Below are 17,474 nucleotides of genomic sequence, written 5' to 3'. Positions count from 1 at the left end.
AGGGATTGGAGGTTTTCTCATCTGAGGGTGGTGTGGTATTAGGAAAGCCTGGTGGAGGGCATGGATCTCACTGTTGATTATATGCTCATGAACATCACATGTGTTGCATTTCAAATGCTAAACTTTTTAGAGATGGAGGAACAAAAAATAATCAGTGCTGATTTTGTTGCCCCTGCCCCATCTCCTTTCTGAGCCAGAGAGTGAGGTGTCTGCAGTGGGAGTCCTACATCAGTGCCCATTTGTGTATTTGGCCCCAAACTTTCCCAGTGTTCACTTGTCATCACCTAGGTCTTGGAACCTATGCATAGGGAGTCAGGAGTCAGACTGTCCGTGCAGCACGTTATGCTGTGGGGAGGGGTCTCTCTGCTTTGTGTGTCTGAGCTGTCTCTCCCTGCAGATGTGGATGTGATTGCCAAGTTTGCCCAGCTGGAGTTCCAGCTGGGGGATGCGGAACGGGCCAAAGCCATTTTTGAGAACACACTGAGCACCTACCCGAAGCGCACTGACGTCTGGTCGGTTTACATCGACATGACCATTAAGCATGGCAGCCAGAAGGAAGTCCGGTGAGAGGCAAAGAGAGGCCAGGGCTGAATTAACTGTGAAAGGTTGGGGATGTGGGCCAAGTGGATGAGTTTTACCCCCTGGAATCTTCCAGTATTCCCAGTTCTCTCACTGACTGGAAGACTAGCTTTGACGTGACATACAAGGTCCCGTGGTACTCATTTTCCAACTTGTTTTGCTGCCTCAGGAGCCAGCCTCTGGTCTGTGTCTGGAGTCTTGGGTGGGCTGGCCCTGGTGTGGGGGTCAGAAGACTTGGATTTCCCACATAATTCATTGAGCCTGGCTCTTGTGGTAGAGAATGGTCGCAGGCTTGCTGTTGTCACCTGCATCCCCAAAGGGGCAGAGAGGGTTAGAGACAGGTGGACTGAGGTCCAGAAAGAACTAGTGCCTCGCCCAAGCCCATCAGTGAGTTTGAAGCAGAGCTCTTCTCACAGATCCCTACCTTGTGTATATCTCCATCCCAGCAGCTTTGTCCTGACTCACTGTGTGACTTCAGGCCACTAAGTCCTTTTAACACCCGTGAGTGTCTGTCTGATCTGGAAAGTGAGGGTGGTAGTCTCTCTCCCCATGGACACCTTAGGAGTTAAGATGGTAGTAAATGTAAAGGTAGGAGTGAGGGTGCTGGGGTACAGGGGGCCTGGCTGCAGAGCCGCAGGGCAAGTAGACTAAAACTAGTCAGCGGTCAAGTGGCCGGGGGCAGGAGGCAAATGCTGCCTTACTCTTCTCCACAGGGACATCTTTGAACGGGTCATTCATCTCAGCCTGGCCCCCAAGCGAATGAAATTCTTCTTCAAGCGCTACCTGGACTATGAGAAACAACATGGCACTGAGAAGGATGTGCAGGCAGTAAAGGCGAAGGCCCTGGAATATGTGGAAGCTAAGAGCTCTGTGTTGGAGGACTAGTGGCCAAGCTGGCCTCGGATGACCACGTCAGCAGTGAGCCAGCCCGGCTGAGTCTCGGGCCCCTGGGCCGCTGGAAAACTGTGTTGCCTGAGGACTCTTATTTAAGTGTTGCTTTTTCTGCAGCAACTTTATGGTAATCCTGTCAGGATGAAAAACAATTTCAGCTTTCCTATAATTCCTTTTTGCATGTTTTATTTTAGTACTGCTTTATTTCACCCCCCCCTTTTTTTAGAACAAGAGAGAGAAAGCACATACGAGGGGGAAGGGGCAGAGGGAGAGAGAGAATCTCAAGCAGACTCACCACTGAGCGTGGAGCCCAACATGGGGCTCGATCTCACAGCCCCGAGATCATGAGCTGAAATCAAGAGTCAGACGCTTAACTGACTGAGCTACCCGGGTGCCCATTTTCCCTTTTTCTGAGGTTGCTATAAACAGCAGGCTCTTGGACTCCTTAAAGAGCGAAGACTCTCTCCCTCTTGGGGGTTTCCTGGGGAGGAGGAATGGAGGGGCTGACTCCTGACGATCTTGTGGTCAGGATCCCTCTTTGGCCCTGGCAGCCTCTTGGTCCAACCAGAGGGAGTCAGCAGAGCCCAGGGAGCGGGCCTTCTCCCCTAGGTCTCAGAGTCTCTGGGCATTCCCTCAACCTGAGCTCAGCTAGTTCTTGTGCCCTTTTGTGGAGTACATGAGGCTGGGACAGGAGGACAAAGGCAGACCCCTTTAGGGAGAAGGACCATTGGGGAGCCGGGCCTTTTGAGAGGAAAGCCATAGGTATTAGCTTAAATTACCTGGTGGTGTTGCCTCCCAGGCTCACCAGGCCCCGATTATCTAAGGTCTCCAAGGTGGGTGTCTCATTTGTGAAATGGGGACAAAAAGTCTTACTCTGAAGAGTTGTTCTGTGGATGGAATGAGAATGTATGTTTGTGTGCTGCCGCAGGGCCTGTGGGTAGGAGGCTTGGTTAGGGTGTAGACTGCCATGCTCTGTGAGCTGGGAAGAACTGCACTGTTTCTCCTTGTGGCTCCTCTGGGAAGAGGTTGCTGGGTGGAGGGCATTGATTGGCTTGATGGTTTTCCTTGAGATTGGAGGGAATGGGGACAGGTTGGGTCCACTACACCCATACCTCCCTGTGACCCTTGTAAACTTCCTAGAAAGATGGACTCTGTCTCCTTTGATCGTAATAATCCTGTATGTTTCAGAATTCTTGGACACCAGCACAGACCCTGTAGTTGTTGAAGCCAGTTCCTATTCAGCTTGGTCTTAAGGGGGTTAAATGTTTTCTTTGGCAGAGAGCTTTATGTGCCCTGAGAGTGGGAGAGCTTTTCCATGGGAAGTGACTGGGTCGAATGCTGGGAAGCAGGACAGGGAGAGCATCAAAGGTTTTAGAGGTGGTGGAGGTGACCAGACAGGGGTGGGTGTGTGTGGGTCGGGGGAGAGGCCCAGCTGAGGCTGTCCTGGTTTTTGGGCGTTAGCACAGGCTGTAGGAGCCAGTCTGCCATACGAGTGTGCAATCTTCTGACTCATGAAATTGAAGCCAATTTTCCCTCCAAGAAAGGCCAGGTTTCACCTCCTCAAATCAAATCAGATAACTGAATCTAATTGTCAAGACATCATCAGCCGTAGGGCCTTCCCAACACTTGGCTTTTTCCCTCTACCCCTGTCCTCCCTCCCATCCATTTTAATCTCACCCAGGGTCTCCCTGTCCCCCACCCCTCCCACAAAGGGGATGGGATTTGGGCCTGTCGCCATGACTACCGGCCTACTGTGGCATGGCCCATCCAATCATGCAGACACCAAGCTAGTGCTTTATACTAAGAAAAACTTTTATCAAAAATTTAAGTATATAAAATAAAGCCAGAGGTGGATGTTGGAGGGCATCTCCGGGCTGAGCGCCCCCGAGCCAGGTAACCACGTCAGTCACGTGTACGTTAACCACACGGTGTCCCGTACGAGGCATCTGCTGGTGAGCTTCCCTGTCACCTGGCTCCGCTGGCCATGGCTGCCGAGGCTTGGAGTCCCGTCAGTAAAAGGTCGTCCACATCATAGTTACGGAAGGACCAGTTCTACAGAAGGGTCTTTTCTCTCAAGCTGTTGACTGAGTGGTTGCTGTCGGCGGGAGAGGGGATTTCTTAAGAGCTGGGGCCTTCCTGTTGGAGTGGGCCCCACTGTCTGCTCACTCTCCACACCCCAAGCTACTTTGTCCTCCTGGCTCTTGGCCCATTTCCCCCCCAAGTGAAAAAAAAAAACCCTTCTGATGCTGGTGGGAGCAGGCATGGAGTTCAGTTTGAGACCAAGTACCATCCCCTGCAGAGAGGGTGGGGGCCAGACCCCTAGGAGGCGAGCGGGGCCATCTCCACGGTCTCGGGCGCTGCCCCGTTGCCCGTCAGACCCTGAGCCCACTTGTGCAGGCGGCTGTAGAGCGGGAGGCCCAGGTTCTCGTGGTACAGATAGACGCCGGTGATGGCGTTCCACTGCGGCCGAGGCTGTGTGCCTTCTACCGGGAACCTGGCCACCAGCTCCTCGTCCTCCTTGCTGAGCGCCACGAAGCCGAAGAAGCGGCGCACGTTGTTGGCGGCCAGCACCCGGGAGTGCACCTCCGCCGTGCGCTGGAAGAGCTGGTCCTCGCTGGTGCGGTACTGCGCCCAGTAGGCCTCCTGGCGGTAGCTGAGCGGCGAGCAGTAGCGCTTGAGGCACTTGGTCAGGAACACCAGGATGGCCACCACGCCGATGAGCAGCCACCCGAAGAGCTGGCCGGGGAAGGGGCAGGTTTGAGGAGGGGCAAGGGGCTGCCTGGACCCTCACCCGCCCCAGGAAGAAGCCGGACAAGCAGGTCAGAGGGCTTGGGCTGGGCTGACCCTGTGGGCCACACCCTCTGAGAGCAGCTTCTCCCTCTCTGAGGGAAGCCGGCCCTTCCGGCTGGGATTCCACTCCGTCCTCACTCCTTTGAACTCACGTGCTCTGGTTTTGGTTTTTGCTTTTTAGAAAATCCTGGGCTCCTTCCTGTCCCCTACATGCCCTGCTGCTCTGAGGGAGCACTTCCAGCTGTGTGTTCTGCCCAGGCCTCTGCCCGGACGGACCCGTGCTCCCTCAGAAGTGAGCCACGGCTGAGGCTAGGATCAGGGCAGCAGCCGTCGCTTCCTGGCTCGGGGGACTCCCTGAGGTCGGCAACACCTGGGCTCCCTTGGTGCTGGGCTGGGGTCCTTCTGGGGATAGGAACTTGTCAACTCCTAGCTGACAGCAGATGTTTCGTAAGCTTACAGGGGCTCGTGCTCAATCGGACAAGTAGCGATGACCGGGATCAAGCCTAAGTCTGAGCCAGAAGAACGTTCCTTTAATGTTTAAAACTTGCCTCACCAAGTCCTAAGCCACAGGCTACCCAACTCAGATACTGATGCTGATCTAGTGCTTTCCTGGAGACCCTAGCCCCCGAGGACCAGCTCTGGCTTCAACACTGGACCCCCCGCCTGGTACCTTCCCACCCGCTGTCACCTAGGGAAGAAAGAAGAGGAGCTTCCCCTTGCACAGCCTTACCTGGGACTCATACTTGAGCCTGCGGGTGACCTCCTCCCGGAAGCCCGACATGTTGGCAGGTTCCTCCCCGCAAGGGAACCTGGCCAGGATTTCGGCGGCATGGGCTGGTGGGAAGCCCTTCTCCCCGGCTGTGAGGGAGGATGGGTCCACAAACTCGCTGAGAGCACACACGTAGGCCTCACCTCGAAGCAGGGAGATGACAGACCAGGTGACAGGGGCCACAGCTGCACGGCCCAGGATGGAGCTGAGGAGGAGGAAGTTGGGGGCGGCCGAGCAGTTCTTGGTCCTCCGGTACTGACACTCGGCGACTAGGTTCCAGGTGTGGTTGTTGAGGATGACCCCGATGAGGAAGAGCGCCAGGGCCGGCACACCGATGGCTGTCAGCCCATACAGGTAGTTCCGGGCAGGTGAGCAAGGGCAGTGGAAAGCCACCATGGAGAACAGCTCCTGACTGCCCACTGTGCCCAGTGCCACCAGCCCATTAAAAATCATTACGTCCTTGCTCTTGAAGAAGAGTGATAGGAAGCGGAAGTTCTCTGCAATCAGGGCTGCCATGGTGATGCGTCAGTGCGGGGACCGTCGGCAAGGCTGGGGGTGGGGGAGACCAGGATCGATGGTTCCTGATGGGACTAGGAGGGAGTGGAGGCTGGTGGGTATCTGAAGGCAGGGCATGGTCTTGCCATTTTATTCCCTCCAGTGTCCAGCCTGGTGCTTCCTATGGGATAAAGGAAGCTGATAAATGTTTGCCTTGGAAAACTGAAAGGAATCGAGGGGATCCTGTATGGCCAAGCTAGTGAGAAAGGAGGAGACTTGGGGAACCCTGGACCTTGGGGACATGGTGACAGCTGCTCACTGAGCTCCCACTGGGTGTCAGGTGCTTTCTATCCCTCATTACCCATCATCACGATCCCCCACGGAGCTGCCCTGTCCCACGTGCATAGAGGTGAGGGGCTTGCCTGGGACACACAAGTGGCAGAGCTGAGATTCAGGCTCAAGTCCGTCTGCCTCAGGCACTTGGGTTCTTGTTACTCCCACAGGCTTCCCTTGCTGTCGAGATTAAGGATGGCCCTGTGGCGCCAGGGAATGTGGGGTCCTGGTGGTGCTAGGGCGCTGAGGGACCTAGGACTATTGGGGGCTGTTGTCCTCCAGGCCTCTAGCCCATGGGCATCCCAGCTGCAGTGGGTGTCCTGGGAGATAAGGGCATGGGTTTGCCTCAGTGGCATGGGGTGGGGTGGAGGAAAGAGTCTGGTCAGTGCTCAGTGAGGCACAGTGTCCCAGAGTTCATGAGAACTTTCCATTTTAGAGACCTCAGAGTCCAGACTGGTTTTAGGAGATTCTGGCTGTCAACACACTCCATGACTTTTCTCTGGGTCTGTGTCCTCATCTGTGAAAAGAGGATAAATCCTGGCCCTTGGTCTCCCCGTAGGGATGCTGGCGGGAAAAGAGAAGGAATTAATGATGCCTGACCATTGTCCTCTGTGTGAGACCCTCCATTTCACCCTGTCAAGACTTTAGGGTGACTCCCAGAGGTGAGGCAGTGGGGACGATTCTCTTTCCTGCCAAGATCTGAGGCCTAAAGAGGAGAACACGCCTCACTTGAGGCTATGACAGCACGGAGGTGTCTGGGCAGGACTTCTGAGCCTGACATAAGGAGGTTTGGGAAGCAGACAAGGGTGGGAGGAGCCAAGTGAGTCCTCTGTTTTCTTGGTCTCCAGCCCTTGCTCTGTGCTCAACCATGAGAGTCCTGGCAAACATTCCCTTCCCCACCCGTTACCCCTGCCCTATGTAGCAGCCTCCCAGGGGGGCTGCCCAGACTGCCAGTGACCGAGAATGGAGGCCAAGGCTCAACCATCCCCACCAGCCCATCCCCAGTTTGTTTGGCCATGATCTGGGCTCCAGTAGTGCCAGGAAGTGGGCTCCCTTTCTAGGCCCCACCCACACAAGCAGAGACACAGCCTAGGGTGTGGCCCATGTTCTCCCCATCTGGGGGATAAAAAACAAAACTCCACAGTCAGAAGCAGCCAGGGAATGGAGGGATAGGGCGGGCAGCAAACAGAGGTGGGGAGACCTGCCACATTTCCTTCTGTGCCTCTTTACGCCAGCAGTACCCCCCCATGCCAGTCTCTGCCAGTGTTGCCAGATGGGATGGGCAGAGCTCAGTGACCATGTGGGGAGCCAGGAGGAGGAGGGATCTAACTCTTCCTCCCATGCCCAGGGCAGGGACTCCATCCTACACCCTGGGAAAGAGTTTGTAATGTTGCCAGGACTGAACGGGTTAAAGGCAGGCTCCTCTCTTCCTTTTCGCCTCTTAACTTCAGGGTTTCTCATGAGCTTTCATGGGGCCCTGGGTTCATAATCTGCCCAAAGTGGGGTACAAGATATCAGAACACAGAGGATGGTGAGCAGTGGAGGGATGAGGCCATCATCTGAGACTACTGAAACATCTGGGCCTGGGTGGGACCTGCTACAACAGCAGTCAGGGCAGAAGACAAGACAGCCTGGAAGAGGGCTGCCCAGAGGAGCCTCAGTGAGAGGCCCTTCTCCCCAGGACAATCCCTCTGGGCAGCCTTGAGCAGTCCTGCCATGCTCCCCCTGTTGCCCGGCACGCCCCAGGGAGGGGCCCTTCCTTACCTGGGGCCAGCTGCGGTGCCAACCAGTGGCTCCAGCCCCAGCGGGGCGTGGGCCTGCAGGGCGGGCCCCCCAAGTGCCGTCCACGGGCTCCCTCGTGCTTTCTTCTGCACCGGAGCAGGAAGCTTGAGACCAGCAGGGCCTGGGGCCGGTGGTGTTTTCGATGGTGTTTTCAAAGAAGTTTTAAACTCCAGGGAAGCAGAGGAAAGAAACAGGATGGAACTCGTGCAGCAAGCCGTGAGTGGAAAAACAGCCTCCCTCCGGCGCCAGGCAGGGGAGGGCGGGCAGGGAGGGCGGTGCAAGAGGAGAGGAAGTTGGGCTGCCTGTTCAGCGGCCAGCGGCAGTGGCCCAGCCTGTGCCTGGCCTTGCCTTCCCCCCCTGAGCCAGCTGCCCCGGCGGCCTGCACACCAGTGGGACCAGTTCTGGGGCCAGGCAGGGGGGCCTGCTGGGACATCCTGCCTGGGCCTGCCCTCCCTGCCAGTTTCAGGAGCACTCCCCATGCTGGATTCCCGCTGGACCCCAGCAGGGTTGGAGGGGTGGGCCATGCCATCAGACTGACGGGGAGCCCTAGTAGGATGCACGGGCCAGGGCCTCTGTACCTTATTCTGGCTCTTCTCCCTCAGAGCCCTCCTGCCCCTGCCCGTCCTCCTCCTGACTGCTGACTCTTCTATCCATACTTCAGCTGACTCCCAGGTATTGCTTCAAATCTCAGGAGGGCTGGCAAGTGATTCTCTGAGGCCATGTGGGCAGAGCTCTGGGTGGTGGGTGGAAATTACAACAAGGCAGGTTTGTTACCATCAGAGCTGCCCAGCCTGTCCCAGAAAGTGGTCATGAGCTTCCCATCCATGGGCGTGTGCAAGCTGAGGCTGCAAAGTTATGGATCAAGAATGCTAAAGGGGAGAACCCTGTCCTGGGACAGACTAGATGACACCTATGATTAAGGGAGACCCCCAGTCTCCCGTCAGCTCTGCAAGAGCTTGCGGTTCTAGGATGGCGGAACTGTTCAGTGCCATGCTGGCCTCCCTGAGCTGTGCTTGTCACGGGCAGGGATGAAGGGAAAGACCAGTGTTTATTATCCAGGTTCTCCCATGTGCCAAACACCACTCCAGATTCTCTCTCCAAAGTTACCCTTTTTATTCTCACCATACTTGTGAAAAGTGGGTCCTTTTAAAGTTCTGTCTTACAGATAGACACACTGAGGTTTAGAGGGATTTGGTGAGGTCTTACTGCTCTAGTTCTTAAACCCCAATCTGCTTGACCCAAACCTTTGTTCTTTCTTTGACATTCGTACCTCATGATATCCTGGACTGGCTTTTCCCACTGGAAGCCCCTCCCCACCCACCAACATAGACCTGGTCTCTATGCCTTTGAACCCTGTCCTCATTCAGGGCCTAGATGAAGTCCCACCCCCAGAGGAGCCCTCCAGCCTCTCCATCAGCCTCCTGGGCCTACAAGGTTCATCCTTCTCCCAAATAATGAAAGGAATGCAGACCAGGTCTCGGAAGTGGGGATGGAGGGAAGAATAGATGGGAAGAAGGGAAATCATGAAAACAATGTTGCAGGAATCTACATTACAATGACCACCCTGTACCTAGGGCCTGTTTTGTCCCACGAGCTTCACAGGCTTCGCCTGTTTCCTGATTACAACACCGTCAGGTAGGTGCCCTCATCCCCGTTATATAGATAAGGAAACTGAGGCACAGAAAAGGAAGCAATTGGCCTGAGGGACACTGTAAGTGGTAGTGGTAGAGCCAGCCTTTGACCCAATTCTCTCTTGCTCTGGAGTCTGAGCTCTTTCTACTCTAGGCAGCTCCCCAACCCCACCCCTCCACCCTCATCCCTACCTCAGGCCAAAGCCTCTTAACACTCTGGAGCCCCCTCCCCAAGGGTAGGGGTTTTGAGAAAATGGAAAGATACCAGTTTCTTTTCTTTTCTAAGTGCCCAAGCTCTGGGGAGGTCTGATTTCCCTGAGACTTGGATGTGAAGGAGGCATTCGGGTGGTCTCCAAGGAGCCTTCCAAGGGAGGATGGTGTGGTCTGAATGTGTCCCCCCAGATTCATGTGCTGAATCTTAACTCCCCAAGGGGATGGCATGAGGGGGTGGGGCCTTTGGGAAGTGCTTAAGTCATGAGGGCAGAGCTTCATGAATGGGATCAGTGCCTGGAAAAGAGGCTCCAGGGAGCCCTCCTGCCCCTTCTACCTGAGGACATGGCGAGACTCAGTCTTAGACTTAGACTTAGTCTAAGGCTAAGACAGGAAGACTCTCGTGCTCGGGACTGAATAAATGAACAGTCCACTTGACAGGTGTTGGGTGGCCTCCATGTGACCACACACTCTGGCTTCTGCTGAGTAGACCTAACTTCTGGCATGTTATCTCCTCTCCTGCCACCGCAGGTGTGTTACGTCAAGTGAGGCTGGGGGCCATGTCCTCACGGCCTACCTATAGCCTCATTCAGGAGATGGACCCAAATCAGAGGGTTCCTGCTTTGTGAGACAGCAAGACGCCCTCCCACTCCCTGAGCCTTGAGCATAAGGGAGCAGAGATCATAAAAATTCACAGCAAGGGTGGCCACGGGACCTGAGAGGAGACAGTGAAGTAGAGATGAACTGGCTGGGGAGGGGGCTGGGCAGGTGGGAGCTTGTCCACCCAGACCCCCCCAGCCAGTTCTGAGCCCTTCTGACTAATACTGCTGTGTCGCAGCTGGGGCACTGATGTCCCCTTCTAGCTCCCAAATTTCCTGCCTTAATGGGCAGGTGAACGCCTGGGCATGTGGGTCTGTTCCAGGAGTTTGTGCTGTGGCACTGGCAGGCTTCACTTTTCCATCCCAGCTCACACTCTGCTGAAGTAGGTGGCCACCTCCTTGCGTGGAGCCCGGGGCCCGCCCCCCGCCCAGCCGTTGCCCAGCAGGGGCTCCTCCTGGCCCAGCCGCAAGGGCGGCTTGCATTTGTGCCAGCTCGCCAGCAGCCTGTTCATGGTGCCTTGGTCCGTGATGCCTCGCAGCTTCTCCCTCTCCTCCTCAGCCCCGTCCGTGGTTGCGGGGGCAGCCGAGCCAGCAGGGGCCGTGGCCGCTGCCCCGTGGGCATGACCCAGCTCCAGGTCGTGGTTCATGGCCTCGAAGAACTGCTGGATGCAGACCTTGGCGAAGGCCTTGGCGTGCTCCGTGCACGTCTCATCGAAGAGCTTGCGCTCGATGTTGATATAGTGGGCCCAGTACTTGCTTTGGAGGAAGGCGGCCTGGGTGAAGCAGGGCCGCACAGAGCGCACGACGAATGCCAGCAGTGTGGTCAGCAGCACAAAGGACCAGCCCAGGGCCTGCAGGGGAGACGGGAGAGAGTGGCCGGCCCTGCCCTCTGGCCTCCCAGGCCTGTCTACACCCCCCCAAAGCACCCTCCCTCAGGGCCCTTAGGGGAGAGAGTGCAGACTAGGCAAATGACTTCCCCTCTTGGCTTCTGTTTCCTTTTCTGTCCAATGGGCAGAATAGATGCACCACCTCGTAGAAATGAGATCGGGTGTGGAAAATGCCCCCTGTGTGGGCCTGGCACTCAATACGCAGGAGATAACTGGGCAGACCTCGGACTGAGGCCGCCTGGCTTTGGACCCTGTCTCCAGTCCTTACTAGTTGACCAGGAGCAAGGTACCTGACTTCTCTGTGCCTCGGTTTCCCCACCTATAAAATGGGGCTGTTGGTAGTACGGATCTCGTCGGGTTGTTGTGAGGACTAAATGTAATCACGACTAGCACAGTGCCTGGTACACGGTGCTCAGTAACGATGAGCCACTACGATTATGTCAACAGGCCCTCACTAACCATGCCTCTTCCTTGACCTCCTGAGGCATAGGGACCCTCATCTGAGCTTTGCTCCTCTCCTCTGGCTCCTGGTGTTGTCTATCTTTTGGGAGCTGACCTTAAATGAGCCTCCTCTGTGTGGGCTCTGAGCTAGGCCTCAAGGGTCACAGAGACAAACCAGACACTTGCTCAGACTGTGCTGAAGAGCGCTAGACATTTGGGTGCCAGACCTGTTCTGCCAATAATTCAGCGACAGGCATGGGGCAGGAGGCTCTCCTAAGCTGGGCTTCCGGGTCAGCCCCCAGCTGCACAGAGAAGCGTTGGCCGGGTCAGGATGAGAGAGGTGGGTAAATGCCTGTAAACGGGGCCGGGGACTTGTGGCTGAGCACACGTGGGCTGCCAGGCTATAGAGCACGTGTTGGGTCTGGGGCTGTAGGCATCTACTGTGCCCGTCAGACAGGCAACGTGGCCCTCGTGGGGCTGGGTCTCCTCATGTTTCAGGGAAAGCAGGAAGTCTGATTTTTGTGTGAAAACGTCTGGTTTTCCAAAGTTGCCGAGTTGAATTTTGAATTTATATGGAAGGCCAGACGAAACATGTCTCTAGGCCAGGCAGCCTGCCCTCCAGGGGCCCTTTCAGTTCATGACGCGGTGGTTTAAAGGTCAGGCAGAGGGACAGCTGTCCGAGGCCCTGAGGCCTGGGAAAATGGCACAAGTGCCCACAGGGAGGAAGTAGTTTGGGAGGAAAACAAAGCTGGGACGCTCAGAGCCACATTCACGTGGGGCCTCTGATGAGGATGTGGGCCCCACAGGAGGGCCAGAGCCAGGGAGCCGGTTGTCTGGACTTGCCAGAGCAGAGTGCTCCTCTAGCTCTGGCCCGGGAGGCCAGACCCCCTGCACCCTCCCTGCCCCTCTGACATGGGGCTGCTTCCTCCCTGTGCTGCCGGGACTACAGGGGAGGCCTGGGGGCTTAGAAGGGGGGCGGGTCCAGAGGGGCAGAAGACAAGACAGTGGAGCCCTCACCTGGATTTCCCTGTCAGTGGGCCCTCCAACCCTGCCTTTAGGGCATATCCCAACAGAGCATCCCCCTCACCCAAGCCCTCCCTTCCAGGGGTACTGGGACCCTCGGATCCCACTCCCTGAGAGTAGGGAAGCACCTGCTGGGGGCATTTGCTAGGGAAATGTACCCAAATGGCCCAGCCACCCACCTGCCTCACCACTGCCCTGGCCTGGAAGGAGAAAACGATGCAAATATACCAGGCTTCCCAGCTGGAGCTCTGGATGGAGGATGTGGGGCTGGCCGAGCTGTTAGGTCCACTCTAGGGACCTCAAGACAGGACACAGGCCTCTGGACTAAGCTAGCCACAGCACTTTTTCCAGGTGGCCTGGATCCAGAGAAGACACACAGCTCTGCCTTCAGAAGCCCTGGCCTCTGCTGGGCAGTGCCCCTGCCCCAAAGACCTCCGACTGAGGGGAAGCCCCAGCCCAGTGTGGGGAGCTCCCATCTATGGGGTAAACATGACTGTGCCCTGAGGAAGCCTCATTTCAAGAGGTGGGGGGTTAGACCTTTGCCAGAGGGAACCCGGGCCATGAGGGAAGACCCAGGCCAAGGCCATGCCACCTCCTCACCTGGGAGATGCAGCGCAGGTAACGCACGGCCACATCGCGGGCCAGCAACCAGTCGCCATCATAGACGTCAGGGCAGGGCACCCGGGCCAGCAGGCGGGCGAGCTCGGGCGCAGAGAGACCAGGGGCCAGGCTGCCGTTGCCCAGCACCGTCACAGGCACAGCAGTGCAGAAGGCGCAGAGGAAGCATTTGCCATCCAGCAGCGTGACGGCCACCCAGACGATGGGCGCGATGAGGGCGCGCTGGACCATGGAGCAGAGCATGTACCGCAGCACGGCGGGGTCCTTGGTCCGGCGGCCCGGGGGCCGCTTCCACTCCTCGGCCAGCATGGACACGTTGTTGTTCACCACCAGGCCGAGCAGGAAGAGCACAAGGGGGGGCGCCAGCAGGATGCCCGCGCTGTAGGCCGCATTGTAGCCCGGCAGGCAGGGGCAGCTGAAATCGAAGGCGGAGTACATCTGGGCGCTGGCCAGGGCCATGATGCCGCAGATGCCATTCATGAAGGACTCCTGGTTGGACTGCAGAAACTGGAAGATCATCCGGAATTTGTCCATTGTGCCCCCTGTGGGGCCTGGTGGCCTCCTCCCACCTCGCCCCTGCTTCAGGACGGCCCCTGGGGCCCGCTCCGCCTGGCGGGTGCCCACCGCATGGCTGGGACAGGCAGAGCTCAGGGCCGTGGCTGAGGTCACTGTCTCTTTGAGAACCTTCTGGTCAGGGGCTGGCTGGGAAGGCACACATCAGCCAATCCTGTGGGTCCTGCCCGGGTTCGCCCCTCCCTTCCCTTCCTCGCCTGGGTTTCTCTCTCCACGGCTGCCTCCCGGCACTGGGAAACCACAGGGATCACACCTGTTGGAGACCAGCTCTCTGTGGGTGTGGGAGGAGGCTCAGAGGCAGGCTGAGAAGACACTGTCTCCAGCAGGGGTGGGGTGTGGGAGAAGCCAGGGCTGTGGCAGGGCCTGAGCTTCTTGACCTTTTCCCCTGGGTTCCTAGAAAGCAGGGGAACCCTCTTCCTTCTGCACTTCCCAATGGGTCTTTCCTCCATGTTGTATGAGGGCTCATGAGGGCTCCTCTGTCAGTTCAGACAGTGATGGTTTGACAAGGTAGTCACAGCAGTGATGGTGGCGGCTGTGATGGGGGCAGTAATGGTGGTGGGTATGGTGAAAGTGAGAGTGGTTCTGATGGCAGTGGTGGAGGTGAACATGCTGTTGGTGCTGTTCCTGGTGGTGGTGCTGGTGATGGTGGTGGGGATGGCAGTGATAGTAGTGGTGATGGTGGTGATGGGGATGGTCATGGGGATGGTGGTGATTGTGGTGATGGTGGTGGAGATGGCAGTTATGGTGGCAGAGTAGAGATGGCAGTGGTGGCAGTGGTGATGGTGGTGATAGGGTAATGTTGATGGTGGTAGTGGGGATGGTGATGGTGGGGATGGCAGTGTTGGTGGTGGGGATGGTGGTGATGGTCTTGGTGATGGTGGTGGGTGAGGATGGTGGTGATGGTGGTGGTTATGGGGTAGTGTTGTTGATGGTGGTGGTGGTGCTAGTAGTAGTGGGGATGGCAGTTAGGATGGTAGTGGGGGTGGGGATGGCAATGGTGGCAGTGGTGATGGTGGTGATGGGGTAGTGTCGATGGTGGTAGTGGGGATGGTCATGGGGATGGTGGTGATGGTGGTGATGGTGGTGGGAATGGCAGTGTTGGTGGTGGGGATGGTGGTGACAGTGGTGGTGGTGCTAGTGGTGGTGGGGATGGCAGTTAGGGTCGTGGTGGGAGTGGGGATGGCAATGCTGTTGGTGATGGCGGCCACAGTGGGGACGACAGTGGTGCTGGTGGTGGTAGTGGAGATAGGGCTCAGGTAGGCTGGCATAGTGTAAAAAGCCCTAAATTTGGAGTAAGAGGTTGGGGATCTACAAGATTGTGGGAGTCTCCTCGTGGCCAGCCAGGGAGCTACGCCTGCGAGCACATTGCAGGGGCTTTTATGTTCTGTCTGCTTCTGTCTCTGTGGGCATGTCTGTGTGTTTAAGGACTGTGGATGACAAATCCCTTCCGGGCTGCCCCTCCTACTTCTACTCCCCCAGATCCAAAATTAAAGAGGTGGTGCTGTGGGGTTCATGCCTGGAGCCGTGGCCTCCAGAGCCTCTGGGGAACCAGGCCAGGGCCCCTCCATCAGCATATCAAAGTGAGGTCAAGCTTAAAGTGCTCCCTTTGATGTTGCCTGCTCTCCCAGAAAAACAGGTCAGATCCAGCTCCAACCAAATGGAAGCCAAGCAGAGCAAGAGCCTGGATACGGAGGCTTTGTGGGGCCCCCAGATCTGTGTGTCTCTGTGTGTGTCCACGTGTGAGCTTCTTGTGACTTTGGGCTTCTGTGTATGTGCATGTGTGCGAATGGCCATGGGAGAGGTCTTTGTGTCTGTGTGTCTCTGTATGCCGGACAAGACGAGCCCTGCCTGGGACTTACCCTGGGTCAGGCCCAATGCCGGCCCTCCACATGCATCACCTTGTGTAACGCTCATACAATCTTATGGCAAAGGTGTTATTGTCCCCATTTTACAGAACTGGGGACTGAGGCTCAAGTTAAGTTACTAGCTAAAGGGTTACATAGCTTGTAGGTGGAGGATCAGGATTTGAATTCAGACCAGGTGGGAGTTAGGGGATGGAGGAGGGGCAAGGAAGTGTGTTTTTGGCCTTCCTCCTCGGGCTGAATCAGGTTCTCTTATTCTACTAGTTTGGATGGAAATGCTAGTATATCACAAGTAGGATTTTGTGGGGAAGGATATTGGTCTCCTCAGTCCTCAAGCTCGAGCACCTGGGCTGGTGGTCCTTGGAGTCTCGTTTCTGGGGGCTCTCCAGGGGTTGCCCCCACAGGTGGAGAGCAGGATGAGAGTGATCCAGCCAAGGAGATGTCTGTTCCCAGACATCTGCTGCAGCATCAACGTGCGTGGTAGACAAAGTTTCTGAGCTCCTGGCAGAGCCTAGTACATAGCACCACATGTAGAGGGTGGGGTGGTGGGGTGCAGGAGCTCCGGAGCTCAGAAGGAGTGTGGCTCCAGGGGCTGCCTGGAATCTCTGTGGCTCCCTGTTTGTAGATGATGGGTCCTTTCAGTGACACCTGAGCTGGCTACCAGCTCGAACCTCTTTTTACTCTATGCTGGGCTGCATACATTCTCTGCCAATTCTAACTTCAACATTATTTTATGTTTCTTAAAGATATTATTTATTTATTAGACAGAGAGAGACACAGCGAGAGAGGGGATACAAGTAGGGGGAGTGGGAGAGGGAGAAGCAGGCTTCCTGCTGAGCAGGGAGCCCGAAGCAGGGCTCGATCCCAGGACTCTGGATTATGACCTAAGCCAAAGGCAAATGCCCAACCGACTGAGCCACCCAGGTGCCCCTTCAACATTATTTTAAAATACTTGATAAAAACAGTTTGCTTGGGGTCCACCTGGGTGGCTCAGTTGGGTAAGCATCTGTCTTTAGCTTGGATCATGATCCTAGGGTCCTGGGATCGAGTCCCGCAATGGGCTTCCTGCTCAGAAGGGAGTCTGCTTCTCCCTCTCCCTCTGCCCCCGCTCCCTGCTCTCTCGCATGCTCTTGTGCTCTCTCTCTCTCTAACAAATAGATAAAATCTTTAAACCACCCCCAAGAAACCCAGTTTGACTGAATTCTAAACACTCTATTCTCATTATCATGAGAATTTTATTTACAGTTACAGCAAATAAATGAGTGTTAGGCTCTTTACACCCCATTCAAAGTCTTGTAAATTTTTGTAAAGATCATCATTAAACAGCCTTGAGGTGGGGGTTGGGATAAATGGGTGAAGGAGATCAAAACAAACTCCGGTTATAAGTCATGGGGACATAATATATGGCATGGTGACTACAGATAATAACACTATATCATATATTTGAAAGTTGCTAGGAGAGTAGATCTTAAAAGTTCTCTTCACAAGAAAACAATGTTCTAACTATACGTATGTGATGGGTGTTAACTAGACTTATTGTGGTGACCATTTTGCAATCTATACAAATATCTCATCATTAGGTCGTGCACCTGACATCACCATCATGATATATGTCAATTACATCTCAGTTAAAAAAAAAAAAAAAAAGCCTTGAATAGGAACTGGTCGTTTCATGCAAAAAAACCCCAAACAAACAAACAAAAACCTGATGCTAAAAGGTTGTGTTCATCAAATTTTCCAAATTTCTCATTTTAAGAGGTCTGGGGGATTTCATTAGGATATTTTATACCAATTCAGTATCTAATATCTTTCCTAGTACTTTGTACCACAGCTTTCTTACCATAATTATAGAAGATAAGGAAGATGTGATTTTTTTTGTTTCCCACCAGGCTCTATATAGACAGATGTCTCCAACTCCTCTCAGTTTGCCCCAGTGTCTTGTACTAAGGTTATCAGTGTGTTGATCCACTGTGATGGGAAGGTTAGGAACT

General features: G+C 55.5%; 3 protein-coding genes across 5 annotated transcripts in view; 1 reads left to right on the top strand and 2 right to left on the bottom strand.

The window, feature by feature from the left end:
• Positions 1–1,639, top strand: part of PDCD11 (programmed cell death 11) — a 41,712-nt gene extending 40,073 nt beyond the window's left edge. For both annotated transcript variants that reach the window (XM_032880984.1, XM_032880977.1), the window contains exons 35-36: positions 398–563; positions 1,293–1,639. In XM_032880984.1, coding sequence (XP_032736875.1) covers positions 398–563; positions 1,293–1,464 — 338 coding nt within the window. In that variant the 3' untranslated portion in view covers positions 1,465–1,639. The remainder of the gene's footprint in view (positions 1–397; positions 564–1,292) is intronic.
• A 2,046-nt stretch (positions 1,640–3,685) lies between these two features.
• Positions 3,686–7,967, bottom strand: CALHM2 (calcium homeostasis modulator family member 2). 2 transcript variants are annotated; one of them, XM_032880970.1, is made up of 3 exons: positions 7,622–7,967; positions 4,991–5,705; positions 3,686–4,206 (listed from the first exon to the last, which is right to left on the bottom strand). In XM_032880970.1, the coding sequence occupies exons 2-3, from the start codon at positions 5,543–5,545 to the stop codon at positions 3,790–3,792; spliced, it is 972 nt and encodes a 323-aa protein (XP_032736861.1). In that variant the 5' UTR covers positions 5,546–5,705; positions 7,622–7,967; the 3' UTR covers positions 3,686–3,789. The 2 variants fall into 2 exon arrangements, with proteins under 2 accessions (XP_032736861.1, XP_032736864.1); XM_032880973.1 differs by lacking the exon at positions 7,622–7,967 and having other exon boundaries at positions 4,991–5,868.
• Positions 7,968–10,447: 2,480 nt separating this feature from the next.
• CALHM1 (calcium homeostasis modulator 1) lies at positions 10,448–14,889 on the bottom strand. Its single transcript, XM_032878311.1, has 4 exons — positions 14,624–14,889; positions 14,137–14,488; positions 13,031–13,750; positions 10,448–10,930 (listed from the first exon to the last, which is right to left on the bottom strand). The coding sequence occupies exons 1-4, from the start codon at positions 14,887–14,889 to the stop codon at positions 10,448–10,450; spliced, it is 1,821 nt and encodes a 606-aa protein (XP_032734202.1).
• Between the last annotated feature and the right edge of the window lie 2,585 nt (positions 14,890–17,474).

This window comes from Lontra canadensis, unplaced genomic scaffold, assembly GCF_010015895.1.
Source record: "Lontra canadensis isolate GAN:19392208 unplaced genomic scaffold, GSC_riverotter_1.0 scaffold3, whole genome shotgun sequence".
NCBI classification, from domain to species: domain Eukaryota; kingdom Metazoa; phylum Chordata; class Mammalia; order Carnivora; family Mustelidae; genus Lontra; species Lontra canadensis.
Note: the sequence above shows the minus strand (reverse complement) of the source record. Positions and strands in the feature narration are given on the sequence as shown.

Coding starts and splice junctions, on each gene's coding strand:
- CALHM2 (XM_032880970.1), bottom strand. CDS start 5,545: ATGGCAGCCCTGATTGCAGAGAACTTCCGCTTCCTATCACTCTTCTTC. Junction 4,207..4,990: donor GGCTCAAGTATGAGTCCCAG/GTAAGGCTGTGC, acceptor TTCCCCGGCCAG/CTCTTCGGGTGGCTGCTCAT.
- CALHM1 (XM_032878311.1), bottom strand. CDS start 14,889: ATGCCAGCCTACCTGAGCCCTATCTCCACTACCACCACCAGCACCACT. Junction 14,489..14,623: donor CCATCACCACCATCACCACT/GCCACCATTGCC, acceptor ACCATCACCAAG/ACCATCACCACCATCCCCAC. Junction 10,931..13,030: donor ACCTGCGCTGCATCTCCCAG/GTGAGGAGGTGG, acceptor TCTCCCCTGCAG/GCCCTGGGCTGGTCCTTTGT.